Consider the following 15,203-nt stretch of genomic DNA (forward strand, 5'->3'; position numbering starts at 1 on the left):
GTAACAAATATGGGTGTATGTGGCACTAGTCTCTTTACCTGTCCACCCTTCACTGGCTTGCTATATGCACTGTACTGAACATGTACTGTTCTTTTTCTCATTTGGCCTTTCAGAAAGGTTGAAGGTTGACTAGGCACCGAAACTAAACTGCATGGCCGGTAAATAGTCTTTCCTGAGCACTGCTTGAGGCACAAGGGATGTTATGGAGTTCTGACCACATTTTTACTTGTTTAGCTTTGAGAATTGTCACAGCAGCATTTTTATTGGATTGGTCAGAAACACATGTCCACTTAACCTTAGTGTGTTGTTGAGAATGTGCACATTAATATTAAACATAAATTTGACAAAACCACTGCAGAATAATGATGGATAATTCCATTTTGCCTTCTTTCTCCACTGCAGATCAGAAAAGTTGATGAACGTTGGTCTGTGCGACATTAAGCTGTTTGAATTATGTAATGGGTTCTAAAAGTTCCAAAATAATGTGATATTTACTCAAAGAAGTTTTTGTAAACACAAACCTATTGCTGCAAACATATTAAATGAAAGGGTTTATGAAGTATCTTGTATGTATGCAGAAAAATGCAAAAAGTCATATAGTATACTCAAGTAGGATTTTAGTATGAACACAAACACATTTTGGGGGTTAAAACAAAGCAAAACTATGAATGACCTTAGGGTTTCGTTTAACTAACTAACTTATCTGTGGTTATGCTTGAATCTCACTTTGAATGTTAACTCTAAACAGCTAACCTGTTTCTTCCCTTTATCCACTTTTTTCACCTATCATTGCATGACATGCAGGGTCAGTTTTGTGCATGACACCCGCTACCAGTATTGGTAGGTTCCAAATTTCTTTATTTTATACTGTATATAATGTATATTCACTTGTTTCAAAAATCTTAGCCAAGGCTTAGACAATGACTAGAATTAAAGGTTCACTTGTCCTTCTGGTTGACATTGTATAGTTTTTAGATTTGTAGATAAAAAATGCAGTTTAGATGTGGTATCACCTGCTATAACAACTACACTGCAAAAGCATAATATCATGAATTCCAGTCTGCTTTTCAGTTTTCAAAGTTTTATTTCTCTTTATATTTTATATTGTCTAGTACTATAAAATCATAAAATATTGGAAAAGCCAGCAAATTTCATCAGTGTTTTAAAGTTTCATGGTGGTGTGCCTATTTCTCCTTTTTGCTGTGTGTTAGAAAGTTTTATCAGCGTTTCCCAGAAATACACACTTACATCCACAAAGGTTCTGTTGAGACCTGTGATCTGAATCTCACTCCTTTAAACATATTTGCCACTCGGAACAAATATTTTTGGCAGTGCAAAATCGAAGTCCAATGCAACAGGGACTAACTCAGAAAAGTAATCTTTGTGCCATTCTGTAGCCCTGTCCCAACGACTTTTCATTGGACTGCTCAGAAAAGCATTTAAAATATCAGGCCTTTAAAAGTCAAATTAATACCCTGCCATGAGAATGCTGATTAAAATTCATTCTTAAAATGAACAAAAGCAGAACATTTCACAAACTCAGCCTTGCTTTATTAGATCAACCAAATTAGTGCTTAAATCAGGAAAATGATCATCATCCTACTCCTGATTTTTGCCTCAGACCAGATGGTAATTTAACTCTGATGAAGTCAAACAGTTATGGGGTGCTGGTAGATAAAATGCAAAAAATGGATTGTAAAGGAAGACAGCAAATATCTGGTTTACTTCATGAAGAAGGTAAATGAATATAAATCATTTTTAATTGTGTTTCAAAATTAATAAACAATTATCATTTTCCTTCCCCAGATGAAATATTTTGTTTGTAGAATTCTGTTCTGGGGTAGTTGTAATACAAGTACTGGAAAAAAAAGCTCTCCAGGTAACAGGCTATTTTGGTAGAGACCTAATATGTGCAACCAGCCCAGTCAGTCCCTGCTTTTTCAATGATCTTTGCTCTTTTTCTGGGAATCGCTGATTGTGTTGACAAACTTCCTTTAATTGTACTTGTAATAAGCTATTTTCCCTTTTTTATTTCTCTGCCACGCTTTTCTCGCTTTGCACTGTGATTGCATGCCATCTGCTGGTTTAACCCATGATGGCTTGCCGCTCTGATATTCACCATGCCAAAAATACCACTTCTCTTACCATAATGCTACACCCTCCTGTTCATTGCTTCCATGGTTCCCCTCCTGAAAGTACCCATGATGCACAGCGCTACGGCCGCCACTGTCTCTGCAGCAACAACTCCTGCAACAAGTGTTCCCTTCGCCGCAACAGCCACAGCCAATCAGGTTTGCTCCTTTTAAAGCTTTCTTTCACGGATCCCGAACTCTAAATGAGTGCTGAGATTTTTTTTATTTTTTTTTTACCCCCCCCAAAAAAAATTCTCCCCGAGAATTTTTTTTCATGTTTACCCATCAATTTTTTTTTTAAAGTCGTTTATAGCAAGTGTTTGTGGGACAGGTTGCACTTATTTAGAGTTAACATTTATTGCAAATAATGATGTAGCTATGTTTTGTGTTGCAATGTTTGTACCTAATTATCATGTAATTAACCCAACTGGAGTTAGAATCACTGTAGTACCGGACTACTTATAATAGTCTTTTATTAACTCCTGTGTTCAAAAGGAAGATCGTGACAGATTTCAAATGTTCAGGTGCATTAATGTAATCTTTTCCATACAGCGTTGTGGAAGTGACTAATTTGTAAGCATGGAAGCTGTCTAAAATAACAAGCGGGACAAGGCAGCTGAAAAAGAAAATGTGAGAAACAAAATTGAATGTCTTCTGTAAGTGCTAGTTCACAGCGCTCTAGATATTTATGACTCTGTCTGCTTGATGTTTGAAGGAGTATCTTCAACCTGGAAATTTGATTTCCCTAAGGAAGGACGTGGTTACAAAGAACCCCTAAAATTATTGGCAGAGACAGAGCAGGAAAGAAAATACTTTCTCCCTTTTTTGTGTGGTTTGTTATGCTAATGGTAGTTTTCGTTTTGTTAGGGTTTCCCCCTCCTCCTGTAGGATCTGATTCCTATGGGAGATGTCTGTTGCAGCTTTTAGCGTGTGACTTTGGCTCTTCCATTCAGGCTGTAGAGATGCCCCCTCCAAAGCTCAAGACATCTGCTAGGAGAATGGCTATCACATCTGTTTGTGCTGTGGTCGCTCCGGCTCTTTTCTGGCTGCGTGATCATGCTCAGGGATTTCTGTGTGAGAACTGGGATGTGCTGTTCTCCCCCAGGGTTTTAAAGGTCAAACTGAAGAGGAAGCAAGTGGATTTGCTCCCCAAAAGAAAGTAAAGGGTTGTGTCGTGATCATGCTGCTTTGTGGTGGTCCCAGACAGACCAAGAAGCTGCTATGGACCTAGCGGAAGTGCACACCCCTTGGTTGATTCCTCTCCCACCCACCAATGAACTGTGAAGAAATTAGTGAGAATGTATTGCTTGGTAATGTTATACCAGAAGATTTATTTTTTAACTGTCCGTCCCAAAACTATTTTAAATATCCCATAAAAAATAGAAGTTTCCATAACAGTTAATGTATAATAATCTAGGGAAAATATACTACCTCTGAAATACACCTTACTTTCTTAAAGAAACACAAACCGGTCCATTTTCTCTTCTCTTTTTTTTTGAAGGGCTTGTTTACCAACAGAGTGGCAACAGGAGTGCTTTTAGCTTTTTGATCAGAAGAGGGCTCTTTTGTGTATTCCTTTCTGAAAGCTAGCTCATTTTAATGAAGAAAATGCTTGGGACAAGAGGAGAAGTGTAACAGGCAAATGATCCATTTAACTTTCCTCCTCTTCTGTTTCTCGGGGTAAGGTAATGTAGTGAGTTAACACCCTGGTTGGGTAGGTTGAAGAGCCTGTGGGTGTGCTGGTTTGCAGGTTCTTGGTAGTGAACACAGAAGAACAGTCTCTGCAACAGAAAATTATCTGAGAGCATTCAGTGTAGTTTTGTGGTCCCAAAATGGTGGCACGGGGTCCTTGAAAAGGACAAGGGAATATGAGGAAAACAGGGCTGTTCTGAGAGTGGATCAGCTGGGGGACCCTCTCAGTGCCCTACATCTCTGCCCTCAACACTCCCAGGCCCCAGAGAAAAGTTTTGTATGAGCAGCAAAGGTGCTAACCGTGACTGAAGTAAAACAAATATTTATATGCCTACAAAAGAATCAGTAAGCAGTCTTTTTCTTTTTCTTTTTCTTTTCCTTTTTTCCTTTTTTCCTTTTTTTTTTTTTTTTTACAGGGGCTACTTTCACATGAGAAACTTTTGCTGATGGGAGAGACAGAGGTGTGCTATAATGCTCTCAGTGCAGATTTTGTTTACAGTGGAGGATTACAGCATTTTAAGAGCGTTTACAACAAGAGTTATAAAAGTGTGTGTGTGTCTGTATGTATTTAGTTGTGTGTGTGTGTGTATATATATAAACATATAATTCACTGCTGAAAATTAGAGGATGGTTTAACACTGGGATGGGTTTCCTCTTGGTTAATTTCAGCCAGGTAGAAGTTTGGCATCCAGTTCCTCTGCTTTTCTAGAAGTCAGTGTTGGGGCAAGATGAATTGCCCTCTGGAGGTCCTCTCTCTTTCTGTTGACTGTGGAAGGAGCTTGGATGAATAACTCAGGTAAAACACCTAAGCTCTCCACCACTGTGGTTAGCGGAGATGAGTCCCACCATAGCAGTTTTTCCTGTTGGTTTCTTTAGTGTGTGCCATTGCTGTCTTTTTTCCTTTTTTTTTGGTCCTTCCTGTCCTTATTTTGGTCTCTGTAAACCTTTAGAAGCTACTGTAAGAAACCGTGTATGTCAAAGTAGTAGCACTTCTTTATAAGAGGCAAAGCTCCAGCTTTGCTGTTTCTTTACGACCTTCTAAAAGTTGGAGACCAGTCTACACTGGGAAGGGCCCAGTAGTAACCTTAAATATTTCTCTAGCCCCAGAAAAACAGAAACAGGAGGGAATTAACTTGAGTTCACCTGTTACGACCTAGTTCGTGGTCGTAGAGCCCTTTGCTGTTGTCCTCTTTTATGTATTTAAACTCTCCTGTATATTTCAGAAAATGATTTGTTTATTCCTATCTGGATAAAATTTCCTTTCCTGATTTGTGCTGCACTGAGGCCTCTTTACTTATTTGTGGGATACAGTCTCCTCTTTTCAGTGTTCTGTTGCAATTTTCTTATCATCTTGCAGTCTTCAGACTGTCCTGTTTCTGCATCATGCCAAGCATGAAAGGAAAGTCCATAGCAGAGCTTAACCATTTGGCTCAATAACATTTGGCTTAATATTCTGGCCTTCTCCTGAGGAAAGATTGCTGAATTTCCTGGAGGGAATCCAATGTTCCAGGTGTCCTAGAAGCACCAGTGGTAGAAGACAACAGCATCCCAAAAGCCATGGAGTATCAGCTGACAGCTAAAAAACAACTCTGTTGAGCCCAGAAGACTGTTTAGTATGTGTTGATAGTTTGTATTTTGAGAAAGACCTAATGTCTCATGTCTTCTCTACCTCTTTTCTTTCTGAAAATAGTGTTAGTAAGAAGGCACAAAATGTGCCTGCACTTTACCCATTCACAATCAGTCACACTCAGCCAGCAGCTCTGTGCGTTCTGTGTTCAATATGAGCATGGAATGAGACAAATGAGAAAATTTATAGGATTAAAGGCTGTAGCATAATACATATGTGCTGGGGGACCCAGTTAAGAATATAAGGAAAATTGGAAATCGCTTGCTTTTCCTAACTTACAAAAGTTTGGTTTAAAACCAAAATAATTTTCTTTTATTGTACTTTTGAGGGGAGGAGAATTGTTTTGGCTTGGTACAATGGAAACAGGATTGAGTAAAAGCTATTCTACATCTAGCAAACTCTGTTTTACAAATTCTGATAAAAATTCAGTTCATGTAAGAGATGGTGTTGCCACGCACTGCGTTTAGACATCTTGCAAGGGAGCGTCCCCACTTTCTCTAGCTGCCAGGCTTCGATGGGAAGGGGATGAAGGGGGGACTTCTGCCCATTTGGGATCTCCAGTGGAAGGCAGATTGACTTCTAGAGCTCTGTGAAGAGTCCAGGAACGTGATCCGTGAGAGGTTCAAGGAGCCCTTTGTAACTCGCTTCCCCCCCTTTTCCTTCCTCCCACAGTCACAACTGTTCCAACCATTTCTGCCAGAGTGATGGTGGAAGTCGCAGCTGTTTAACCTTGCGTAGATCCTTAACTAGCTTATGTTCAGTTGTTGTTTTGGGATGTTGCCAACATTTTCTTGCATATTGGAACCAACAAAGTTCCAAAAAAGTATATAATAATAATGAGGAGAATCCTTAGAGAATATACATGGCGGGCTTGGTACTAGCTCCCTCTAGTGCACGTGTCTGGACAAAAACACGTAAAACACTATTTAAAACATTAATACAATAATTGTATGTAAATATGTACTTCAAAGATCTTTAACAAAACATTTAGTTATTGTTTATATAGATGGTGGACTAGCAGTATTCAAGCAAGCAAAGCTACTGTTACTCTCTCAGTTTTGCTCACAGATAGCTATATGATTTTAGAGAATGATCTATCCTAATATTATTTGACAGAGATGTTATTCTCAGTTCTGGGACTGTGTTATTCCAATTTCAAATAAGACCAATGTGCCAATTTACTGTTTGGTTTTTTTTAATTACTAAGTAAAAGGCCTTACTATTGCTTCATTTACCAATATGCATTGGTGAGTCTTACAAGAATTACAGGGATGGGATTCAGTTTGAAATTAAGACATCTAAGTATAGATGTCTGAGTTGTCTACATGTGAGCTAGAAGCTTAGGTGCTCATTGTGGACTGTGGAGGTTACCAGCACAGTCAAATGAAGTTTGGAGAACAGTTTGGCTCACTCTATGGTAGGCACATAAGGATTGATTCAGTTGCTTAAACACGTCTACTGACATTTAAGATTGTCCTAAGACAGCCTTGGATGTCTAGGTTATCCAAGACATTTTGGCAGGCTTGGAAAATACGTTATAGGACCTACAGACAAATCTGCATGTTTCTGAATTGGCAGCTGGACAACAGACAGGAAACCTTAGCCAAAATGGTACTAAATGTCTAAAACTGAGCCTGTAATAGATGGTCATATGAAATGATCTCCAGGCTCCTTTGACTTATTGACTAGATTGTATCATGCCATTGGTTGCAGTGGAAATTTAGACACCAGCATTTATGTGTCTTAATCTTCAGCTTCAAGCTGAATGAGTGCATCTTCAGTTCTTGGTGGTTACAGGGCAACCACCAAATTCCAGGTTATTTTAAAGAAAATAGTCTTGCTTATATCAGTTCAGTAGAGAACAGTACATGCTTTTATTTTCTATAGCAACAAAAATGTGCCAAAGGCTAACATTATAAAAACAGCATTACAGAGAATACCGGTTAAAGATATTATATAGTCACTACATTAGTCTACTGGATATAAGGCCTTTAATCAAGGAAGAAAAACTTAAAGGCAGATGTAGTAGAAAAAGGAAATACTTATAGGCCATGTCTGAAAAAAAAAAAGGAAGATCAACAGGCTGTCTCATGCTAAGGCTTGTGATTATCTAGCACAGCTGTTTTAAATTATGCATCAGTTTTTGCACTAAATTAGGTGGCAATTATGCAGAGATATTAATTATGAAATCATTCAATAGTCTTCAGTTTTGTTGAAATCCATAAAAATACATGAAGTGAAAATAAAAATAGTTGTGTTACATTCAATACCACAAACAAAAAAACAATTAAAATATATGCCCCAGCATTCAAAAAGTATTTAACATAACGTAAAACATAAACACACCAAATGTTTAATGAGGATTTGAGAAGCTGTGCATGGCAGCTTCTTCAGGAATGAGGGGAACAGGAAAATGCAGCAAGAAAACACCTCTCTTGGGAAGAGGAGGTGCAGGGTTGTGAAATAAGATAGTCGGCTTTCCCAGAGACAGACTCCCATGAGACTGAAATGTCATGTGGCACCAACTCAACCCCATGCAAGTGAATTTCTTCTTTCTGCATAAAGCGGAAGCACTTTATGGCAGTTCTTCCCTCTTGCAAATAGACCCTTGTGTCCCCAAAAGGGCTTCCTCTCCAGTCTACACATTTATCCCCATTCTGGCAGGGCAGGTGGCTGTCATCAGTGTTGCTGAGGAGTGAAAAGGCTTTTTGTGTCTCACATTCCCTTGTTCTTTGTGGAAACCTGCTGAACTTGTAAACAAGGAGAAAAGTAGTAAATACCGAGTAAATGCATTGAAAACCTGGAAGGGAGAAGGAAAACGGATGCCCTTCTCGGTTAAAAGCAACCTCTTGAGAAGGAAGATGGGAAGGCAAAAAAAATGTTATTTGCATCTTTAGTGCTAGTATATAACAACATTACAATTAGGAGTCTATGCTAAACTATTGTTACAGTTTTGAAAGGCTTTACGTTGCAGTTTCTAACGGAAGAGGTAAGAAAGTAAAGAAGAGGTATCTAAACAACTTTTGTCTTTTTTGGCTAAAAATGTTGGGCTAAAAATTCTAGAAAATCCAAAGTAAAACCTCCTATAGAACATTCTGTTCTTAGCAACAGAAAAAGTGTTTTTAATCTAACATCAAAAAGTCTAGAAAAGGAGACAGAAGTACATGTTCTTTTCTCAGAAACGTCATTAGGGCATGTTTGCAAAGAGCAAGCCCTGGGCAGAAAGGCTTTGGGCATTGGGGGAGCCCATGCTCAGTGCCATGCTGGGCCACGGAGAGGTACCAGCCAGCTTTGGGATCTCGGATGCAGGACTGGATGTCTCGCCTTGGCGGCTGGCCCTGAGCCAGTGTGTGAAAGAGCACTGGGTACCTGCCCCGGTCTGGAGAAATGAACCTTCAGAAAGTTAAATGTAGTTACATGTTCCAAAATACTGCTCTAAACACTCCAGCTTTGTAATTTAACTGGGCAGCACCCAACAGTTCTGAATACCTGCTGATATTTTGCTCTCAAAGGCCATCCAATTGACCTGACATGGTCTGCTGTGTGTGAAGGGGCAGAGGAACAAGGTTTGTTCTCTAACACGTTCTTTACAAAAGGTTAAAATTTTCAATTTCTTTGCTTTATGACATGTAGCAATAACAAGTGGATTTACTGGTTTGCTGGGGTGTTTCATTTTTTCCTAAGCTGTCCTTCATCATGAAGATACTGAAGAGTAATTCCTCTTGGGAAGGTATTTGAATAGCAATAGTTAGTCATGGAATGAAAGGGAAACTTAAACTGTTTGCTGCCTATTTCATGCTAGACACCCAAGAATCACAAACACAAATTCAAGCAGATTCTACTGTCTTGAGACACTGAGTTACATGTAAGTAACTTTAACTTTCAAAATTAACAATTTGCAAATTCAAGAAGTCAGAGTTTTCAGTCTTAAAGGCCACAGGAAATCTCAAGTAGTATCAAGAAAAGACTGTGAATCTCCTTGAAACAACTGACATTACAAAATGCATGGCAATGCTTTGTTTTTATAAAGTGTAAAGGTGGCAAAGAAGCAAAACCAGAAGTTTACCCTCTAACGTTTAAAGGAACTCTAATTTAAACCTAATGCAAATTAACTTAAGTCTTTGTTTTACTTTCAATTACATTTTTTGATCTCTTCAGTTCTGACAGACTGTTCTGTGTATATGATGAACACTGCTGGCAGGCTTGCATACAGAATTTTAGATCACATGCTAATACACAAGAAATAAGTGGGAAAAATGGAAAATCTGTTTGGCTTTATAGGAATCTCCCCCCCACCGGTAGAGAGTGGTAACTGACTTCCACTGTTGACCTGCTAGATGGCAGCATCACATAAGATGAGAATTAAGCAAAGGCAAATACTTATTTCTTTTATATAACAAAAATCTACATGTGTTCCCCTCTCCTGTTATAGACTGTTTTAACTTCTATAGCATTGCAATTAAAATAGTGTATTTATATTTGAGAAGATAGCTTCCTTTTATGTTCTTGCTTTCAGGGTTTTAACAAATTATATTTTGACAAGTTGAGTGAAAATCTTTTGGGGCATATTTTCTATTTTTTAAGAATAGGAAAACTTTTCTGAAGTCAAGTGATTTTGTAGGCATTTGGGGAAAAATCAGTTAGTTTCATTGTTCTTAGCATGTACACACAGCTTATGTAAGTCTGTTATTTTCCGTCATAAAATTTTAGTAACACAGTGCAATGCAGAGCTCCAAATGTATTTGTTTGGAACTCTGCTCATTGAAATAATTGCAGCTGTACATTTCTGGTTGCTTCAACTATTTGCCTTTGAAATAAACTAATACCATATTTTTATTTCAGTGTATCACCTATTACATGAACATTTTGCCCACTAGAAATGCTGTTCTTTGGCTTTGAGTGTGCAGGTGGCTGCCCATATAACCGCAGTGGATTTATTTATTTATTTATTTATTATTTATTTATTGCTGTGCCTGTCATGCCTTTCAGCTTGAGGCAGAGGTTTGTTAACTTTGACTGACTTTATTTTTGGCACAATATTATGTCCAGTGACACACAGTAGTATGTGTCTATATGGGAGTATTCAGATAAGAAAAAAATTAAAGAAGCAGTAAGAGAGAAGTCAGGAACATTAGGATTTCCTCAGAGAAGTTGTATGTATAGTGAGTTTTAAAAATCTGAGCAAAAGTTCAGTAGCTAAAACAAGTATATCCTGTTATAAGCATGGTGGGTGATGAGTAACCTTGAAGAAAATACAAATTTGTTGCCTTTCTGTGTTTAAGTTAAGTTCTGAATGTTGCAGGAGAACAGCTTTTGCTTTGAACGGAATCTGAATTTGAAACCCAGGTTTTGGGAGGGGAGGTTACAGTGCGGTGGTTACTGCTGAGAAATTGAGATAAGTGCTAGCTGGGCTCTTTATGCTGTGGCAGTGTTCACCTAATAGGGATGGCAAGTGTTTAGTGACATACTAATCTTGAATGATTTGGACATACGTGAAATGTAAGAGGAAAATATAAAGTAGGTGTTGCAAAAAAATACTGAATGAGGAAGACTAAAAATATTCAGGCTTGAAGAAGTAGCACTCTTTTTTACAGGAGAAATACAGACATTTTCATTAGGAATGCACAATTTGTGCTTGGCCTTTCACTCTTTTGTTCTCTCAGTTCCTCTGTGTAAGCCTATTATGGCAATTTCTAAAATTCAAGAAGAAAATCACCTAAAAATAGGAAGAGAAAAATACAGATGATTGCACTCACTCAGACCTTCTGAAAAGTAATATTGAGTGGCTATTCAAAAGAGTCATTGTATGGGTACTCCTGAAATATTATAGAAGTGGTTTTCTCATTTCTATGCAGTCCGTTTGTTGCCTGTGCAATTAATAAAAAATGGATTTTGGTAGAACATATTAGAGTATGTTATATTCAGTTTTAAGGATTGCATTATTTATTATTTTTGAGAAGAATATATAAAACCAGGCTGCTTTCATTTTAAAAGCAACTAATCCTGTTTCTCTGAAGTGAGTAAATACCTATTAAGTTACACTTAAATATTATAAAGTACTATTTGAGGAAATACCTATTAAAGCTCATAAGCATGCTAAGGAGTTGGCAGCACCAGTGGTTTTGGACTGTCTTTTGGGACCTTGTGATATTAAATGAGAAAAATTGTGTTGCTGAATCCTTGAGCCCTCTGGGATTCCCATGGTAGCCTTGATCTTTACTTTAAGATCATCATGAAGAGCCAAATTCAGACGATACCTCTGTCAACTTAATAACACCCTAATGGCCAACAGCTTGTGCCTAATGGAATGAAAGTATCCTGGTAAATGTGTCCACCTCAGCATGAACATCTGACCCTCAGCCATTTCCAGACACATATTATCAACTCCTGGTGTAGGAGTTCAAGTCTTTTACTCAAACAGGTGAATAAAAGGAGGGATAAAAGAATTAGGAACTGTAATCTTGGCTTAATGAGAAATTGATCTTTACTATTTATAAGAGATCACTAATGTTTTTTTTTCCCTATAAAAGGAATGAAATACACTAAAAATGTCTATCTGAGAAGCTGATAAAGCATTTTTCTTACTCCTCCTGAAGCTGTAAGAACAAAGCCTATGTCTGTCCCATTATCTGACACTTTGGATTTTCACTGATAAAACATTACTATATTGTATCCAAAGAAACTTGATTTAATTAGTTTGCAGGGGTATGTGATTATGTGTTTCTCAAATCATTCTGGCTATGAAAACGTGCAGTTTGTGTGTGTTGGCTGGTAAAAATCCAACTGCATGGGATATGTAGAAATGTTGGCAGACCCAAACAAATGTGAGTAACCAAATGGGTAGGCGTTTTACCTCAGTAGTATTGGGCAGGTGGACAGAAGGGTAGATGGTCCTGGAAGCAGTGTGGGACTGGAACAGACAGAACTGAGGACACACAGATTTAGGGAAGAAGATGGAGGATGGAGCAGGGCTCTAGAATTGCAGTATCAGGGGATGAGCTGTGATATATGGCAAACAAATAGGACCTCCACGCCTCAGGAGACACCTGAAGCCCACTGTATTAGTTACTGGGTGGGTGGGCAAGCAACCAAGGAGATCATCTGTGGCCTAGAGATCTCACCACATTTGTATGAATCAGAGGTGTCGTCAATGATGAGCAGAATAGACAAATGTGTTGGGAATGCATTGGATTAATGGAGAAACGAGAAGATAAAACCCACACTCTGTAAGATTAAGAAGAGGTATACAGTTAGGGAAAAAAAAAAGGGTGTAGACATGAAATCATAAAATGCTGGAAAGGAGAATAAGATTTCTGGCCATTAGGAGAATGAGCAACCTCTGGTAAGAGTAGCAGAGGAAAGAACCTAGTGACGCAACATGGGGCTCAATATGTTTATGAACAGGTTTGTATGAAGTGATCAGCAGGGAGTAGCAGGGGTGACAAGGTGGTGACAAGGTGGTTCAAACAAGACCCTCCAATCCTATTAGTAGTTCATGTAGGTTTCATTTGGGGGGCTTTTGTTTGTTTGTTTTTTCTTCTGCAGTGTTTGTGGATGACACCATAGAGAGAAATAATAGTGGCACAAACTAGTGACAATCACTGATGGCATTATTGCTGGTTTTGAAGGTGGACATGGACAGATCAGTGAGGCAGACGCGACAGGTGAAAGGGATGCATGAATGTGCAAATGTATTTGATAGAGGTAAGGGAGGGGGACTCTTGGGACAAGAGCTATGGTGTAGCCAAGACAGTAAGTCAGGAAGGGACTTCAAGTGGGGGATTATGGCTTGAGTCAAGACCAGTAAAAGAGACACAACAATAACTAAGGTGGGAGAGATGAGGAGTGTAACCAAGCACCTTGCTACCCTGAATTTTCAGAGCAGGCAGATTGTTTTTAATGTTATGCTGGTAGGATCAGTGAGATTTGGAGCCACCTCAGCTGTTAGCCAGTTGAGGACAGTGTCAAATCCCATACCTTGGAAGAGCGTAAATGAACATCCTGGAGTGGAGGATTAAAAAGTTCCATTTGGTGCTCCATGGCGGTGCTGCTACTGCAGCCAAGGAGAAGTATGCGGTTAAAAAGTCAATCTGTAAGGCTATGTAAAAATTAAATAAGCATAGCTGATAAGATGATGATTACTTTCATTGAATATCTGAACATTTACTCATCCTTTCCACTTTTGATTGAAAAAAAAAGAGACTTTAATTCATTTTGGAAAAAAGGACAAAGCACATGCCACAGAAGAGCATTCTAAGAGAAAATGAAAAATAAAGATGGATGCACTTCCCAAAGGCATGAAGAAATATAAATAGTTGTGGATTTCATGTCAAAGGGAAGAAATCCTTCATGTTAGTTTTATTTTTAGAATGCAGAAGAAGTTATGAGACATCTTGATATGAGCATGCTCTCTGAAACTCCCTGTCTTTTTGAATGTATACCCCAGATATATCTGCCCATTCTGCTGCTCATGTGAAAAACATGAAAATAGAAAATGTCACTGTGGTAGGATTCATCTGCCCTGATGCAAGTGTCTAAAAGTTAAATATCTTAGTGTGAACTGTTTGCCATAGACTCTTACATTTAGTGGAGAGAAAAAAGCACCGTCAGAGGATGACCTGTCTCCTGAGACAGGGTAGGTAGATGTAAGATTGAGTGACCAACTGAGGCTTACATATCGAAAGTCATGCGAGATGAATCTTGTCTTCAGGAAACTCCTATTACTACATTGCTCTACAGACGAAAGGCTGAATAGTCTCAGATGTTTGCTGAGTATGAGTACATTTTTGGAGGGACTGATGCTTTGCAATATGGAGGTCAGATGTGGCCTTAATCCCACCTTCAAATGTATTAACACAGAGCAAAGTGTAATTTGGAGAAATAATTTCAAAACTTCTTAAAGAGAGACATCTCAGAGATGCATGCAAAGTCATGTTTTCCTGCTGTGACTGATCTTTAGCTGAACTGCTAAAGATCATGTACACAAAATTCATACGGATTTTAAAATTTTAAAATTAAAATTTTCTGGATTCATGGATGTATACTAAATATGGAACTGGAAAGAGTATTTAACACACAGAGAATAAAGAAGCTTCATGAGTTGTAGCAATCAAGACAGAAAATCTCAAGCCAAACAGTATTGCTGAATTCATAGTATGCAGTCATGATTTTAGGTTGTATGGATGATATAATTCTGTGAACTGTATCAACTAAAGCAAAGCACTTAGTAATCCAGATGTCAGAAAAGAGTTCACAAAGGTTCAATTTCCACCTTATTATAAAAGACTTTTTGAATTTTATCTTTTCAGTCTTGACAATGACCAGCTACAGCCATCTTTGCAGGGTTGGAAGAAATTTCAAGCTGCTGTGGAGTTGTCCACTACCTACAGCAGGCTTGTGGTTTGGTGAGAAACTGAAAGCATTGACAGTAACATCTCTTGGTCGTCTTTCCTATGGAGCACATTGCAGAATTGTATCACCATTAGGAGTAACCCAGGTTGCCCTGGCTAAATTAGTGGATGTTCTATGTTACACAATGGGCTTAATGACACTGTGGTGCTTCACAGGGCCTGAAGGCTTGTAAAAGTTTAAATGAGCCGTGCTCTTATAGAAAGGAGAGAAAGTCATGGCGTTTGGGAGCCTACCATATTTTTAGAGGTGGCAAATTTGGAAGAGCAAACATTTCTTGGCAGTTAGAAAGTAGTTTGCAGAAATTTCAATTTACTGTATGTCCTACCAGTTTCATTGAGACC

General features: G+C 38.4%; 1 protein-coding gene across 8 annotated transcripts in view; it reads left to right on the plus strand.

Annotated features, from left to right (window-relative positions):
- The window catches only part of MBNL2 (muscleblind like splicing regulator 2), a 117,329-nt gene that overhangs the window by 95,386 nt on the left and 6,740 nt on the right, over positions 1–15,203 (plus strand). For 4 of the 8 annotated variants that reach the window (XM_067293480.1, XM_067293471.1, XM_013951326.2 and 1 more), the window contains 2 exons: positions 805–840; positions 2,197–2,291. The exons of 2 other annotated variants lie outside the window; for them this stretch is intronic. In XM_067293480.1, the coding sequence (XP_067149581.1) occupies positions 805–840; positions 2,197–2,291 (131 nt within the window). The remainder of the gene's footprint in view (positions 1–804; positions 841–2,196; positions 2,292–15,203) is intronic. 2 more of the 8 variants (XM_067293497.1, XM_067293516.1) reach the window with 1 other exon arrangement.

Source organism: Apteryx mantelli, chromosome 1 (assembly GCF_036417845.1).
Source record: "Apteryx mantelli isolate bAptMan1 chromosome 1, bAptMan1.hap1, whole genome shotgun sequence".
NCBI lineage: Eukaryota > Metazoa > Chordata > Aves > Apterygiformes > Apterygidae > Apteryx > Apteryx mantelli.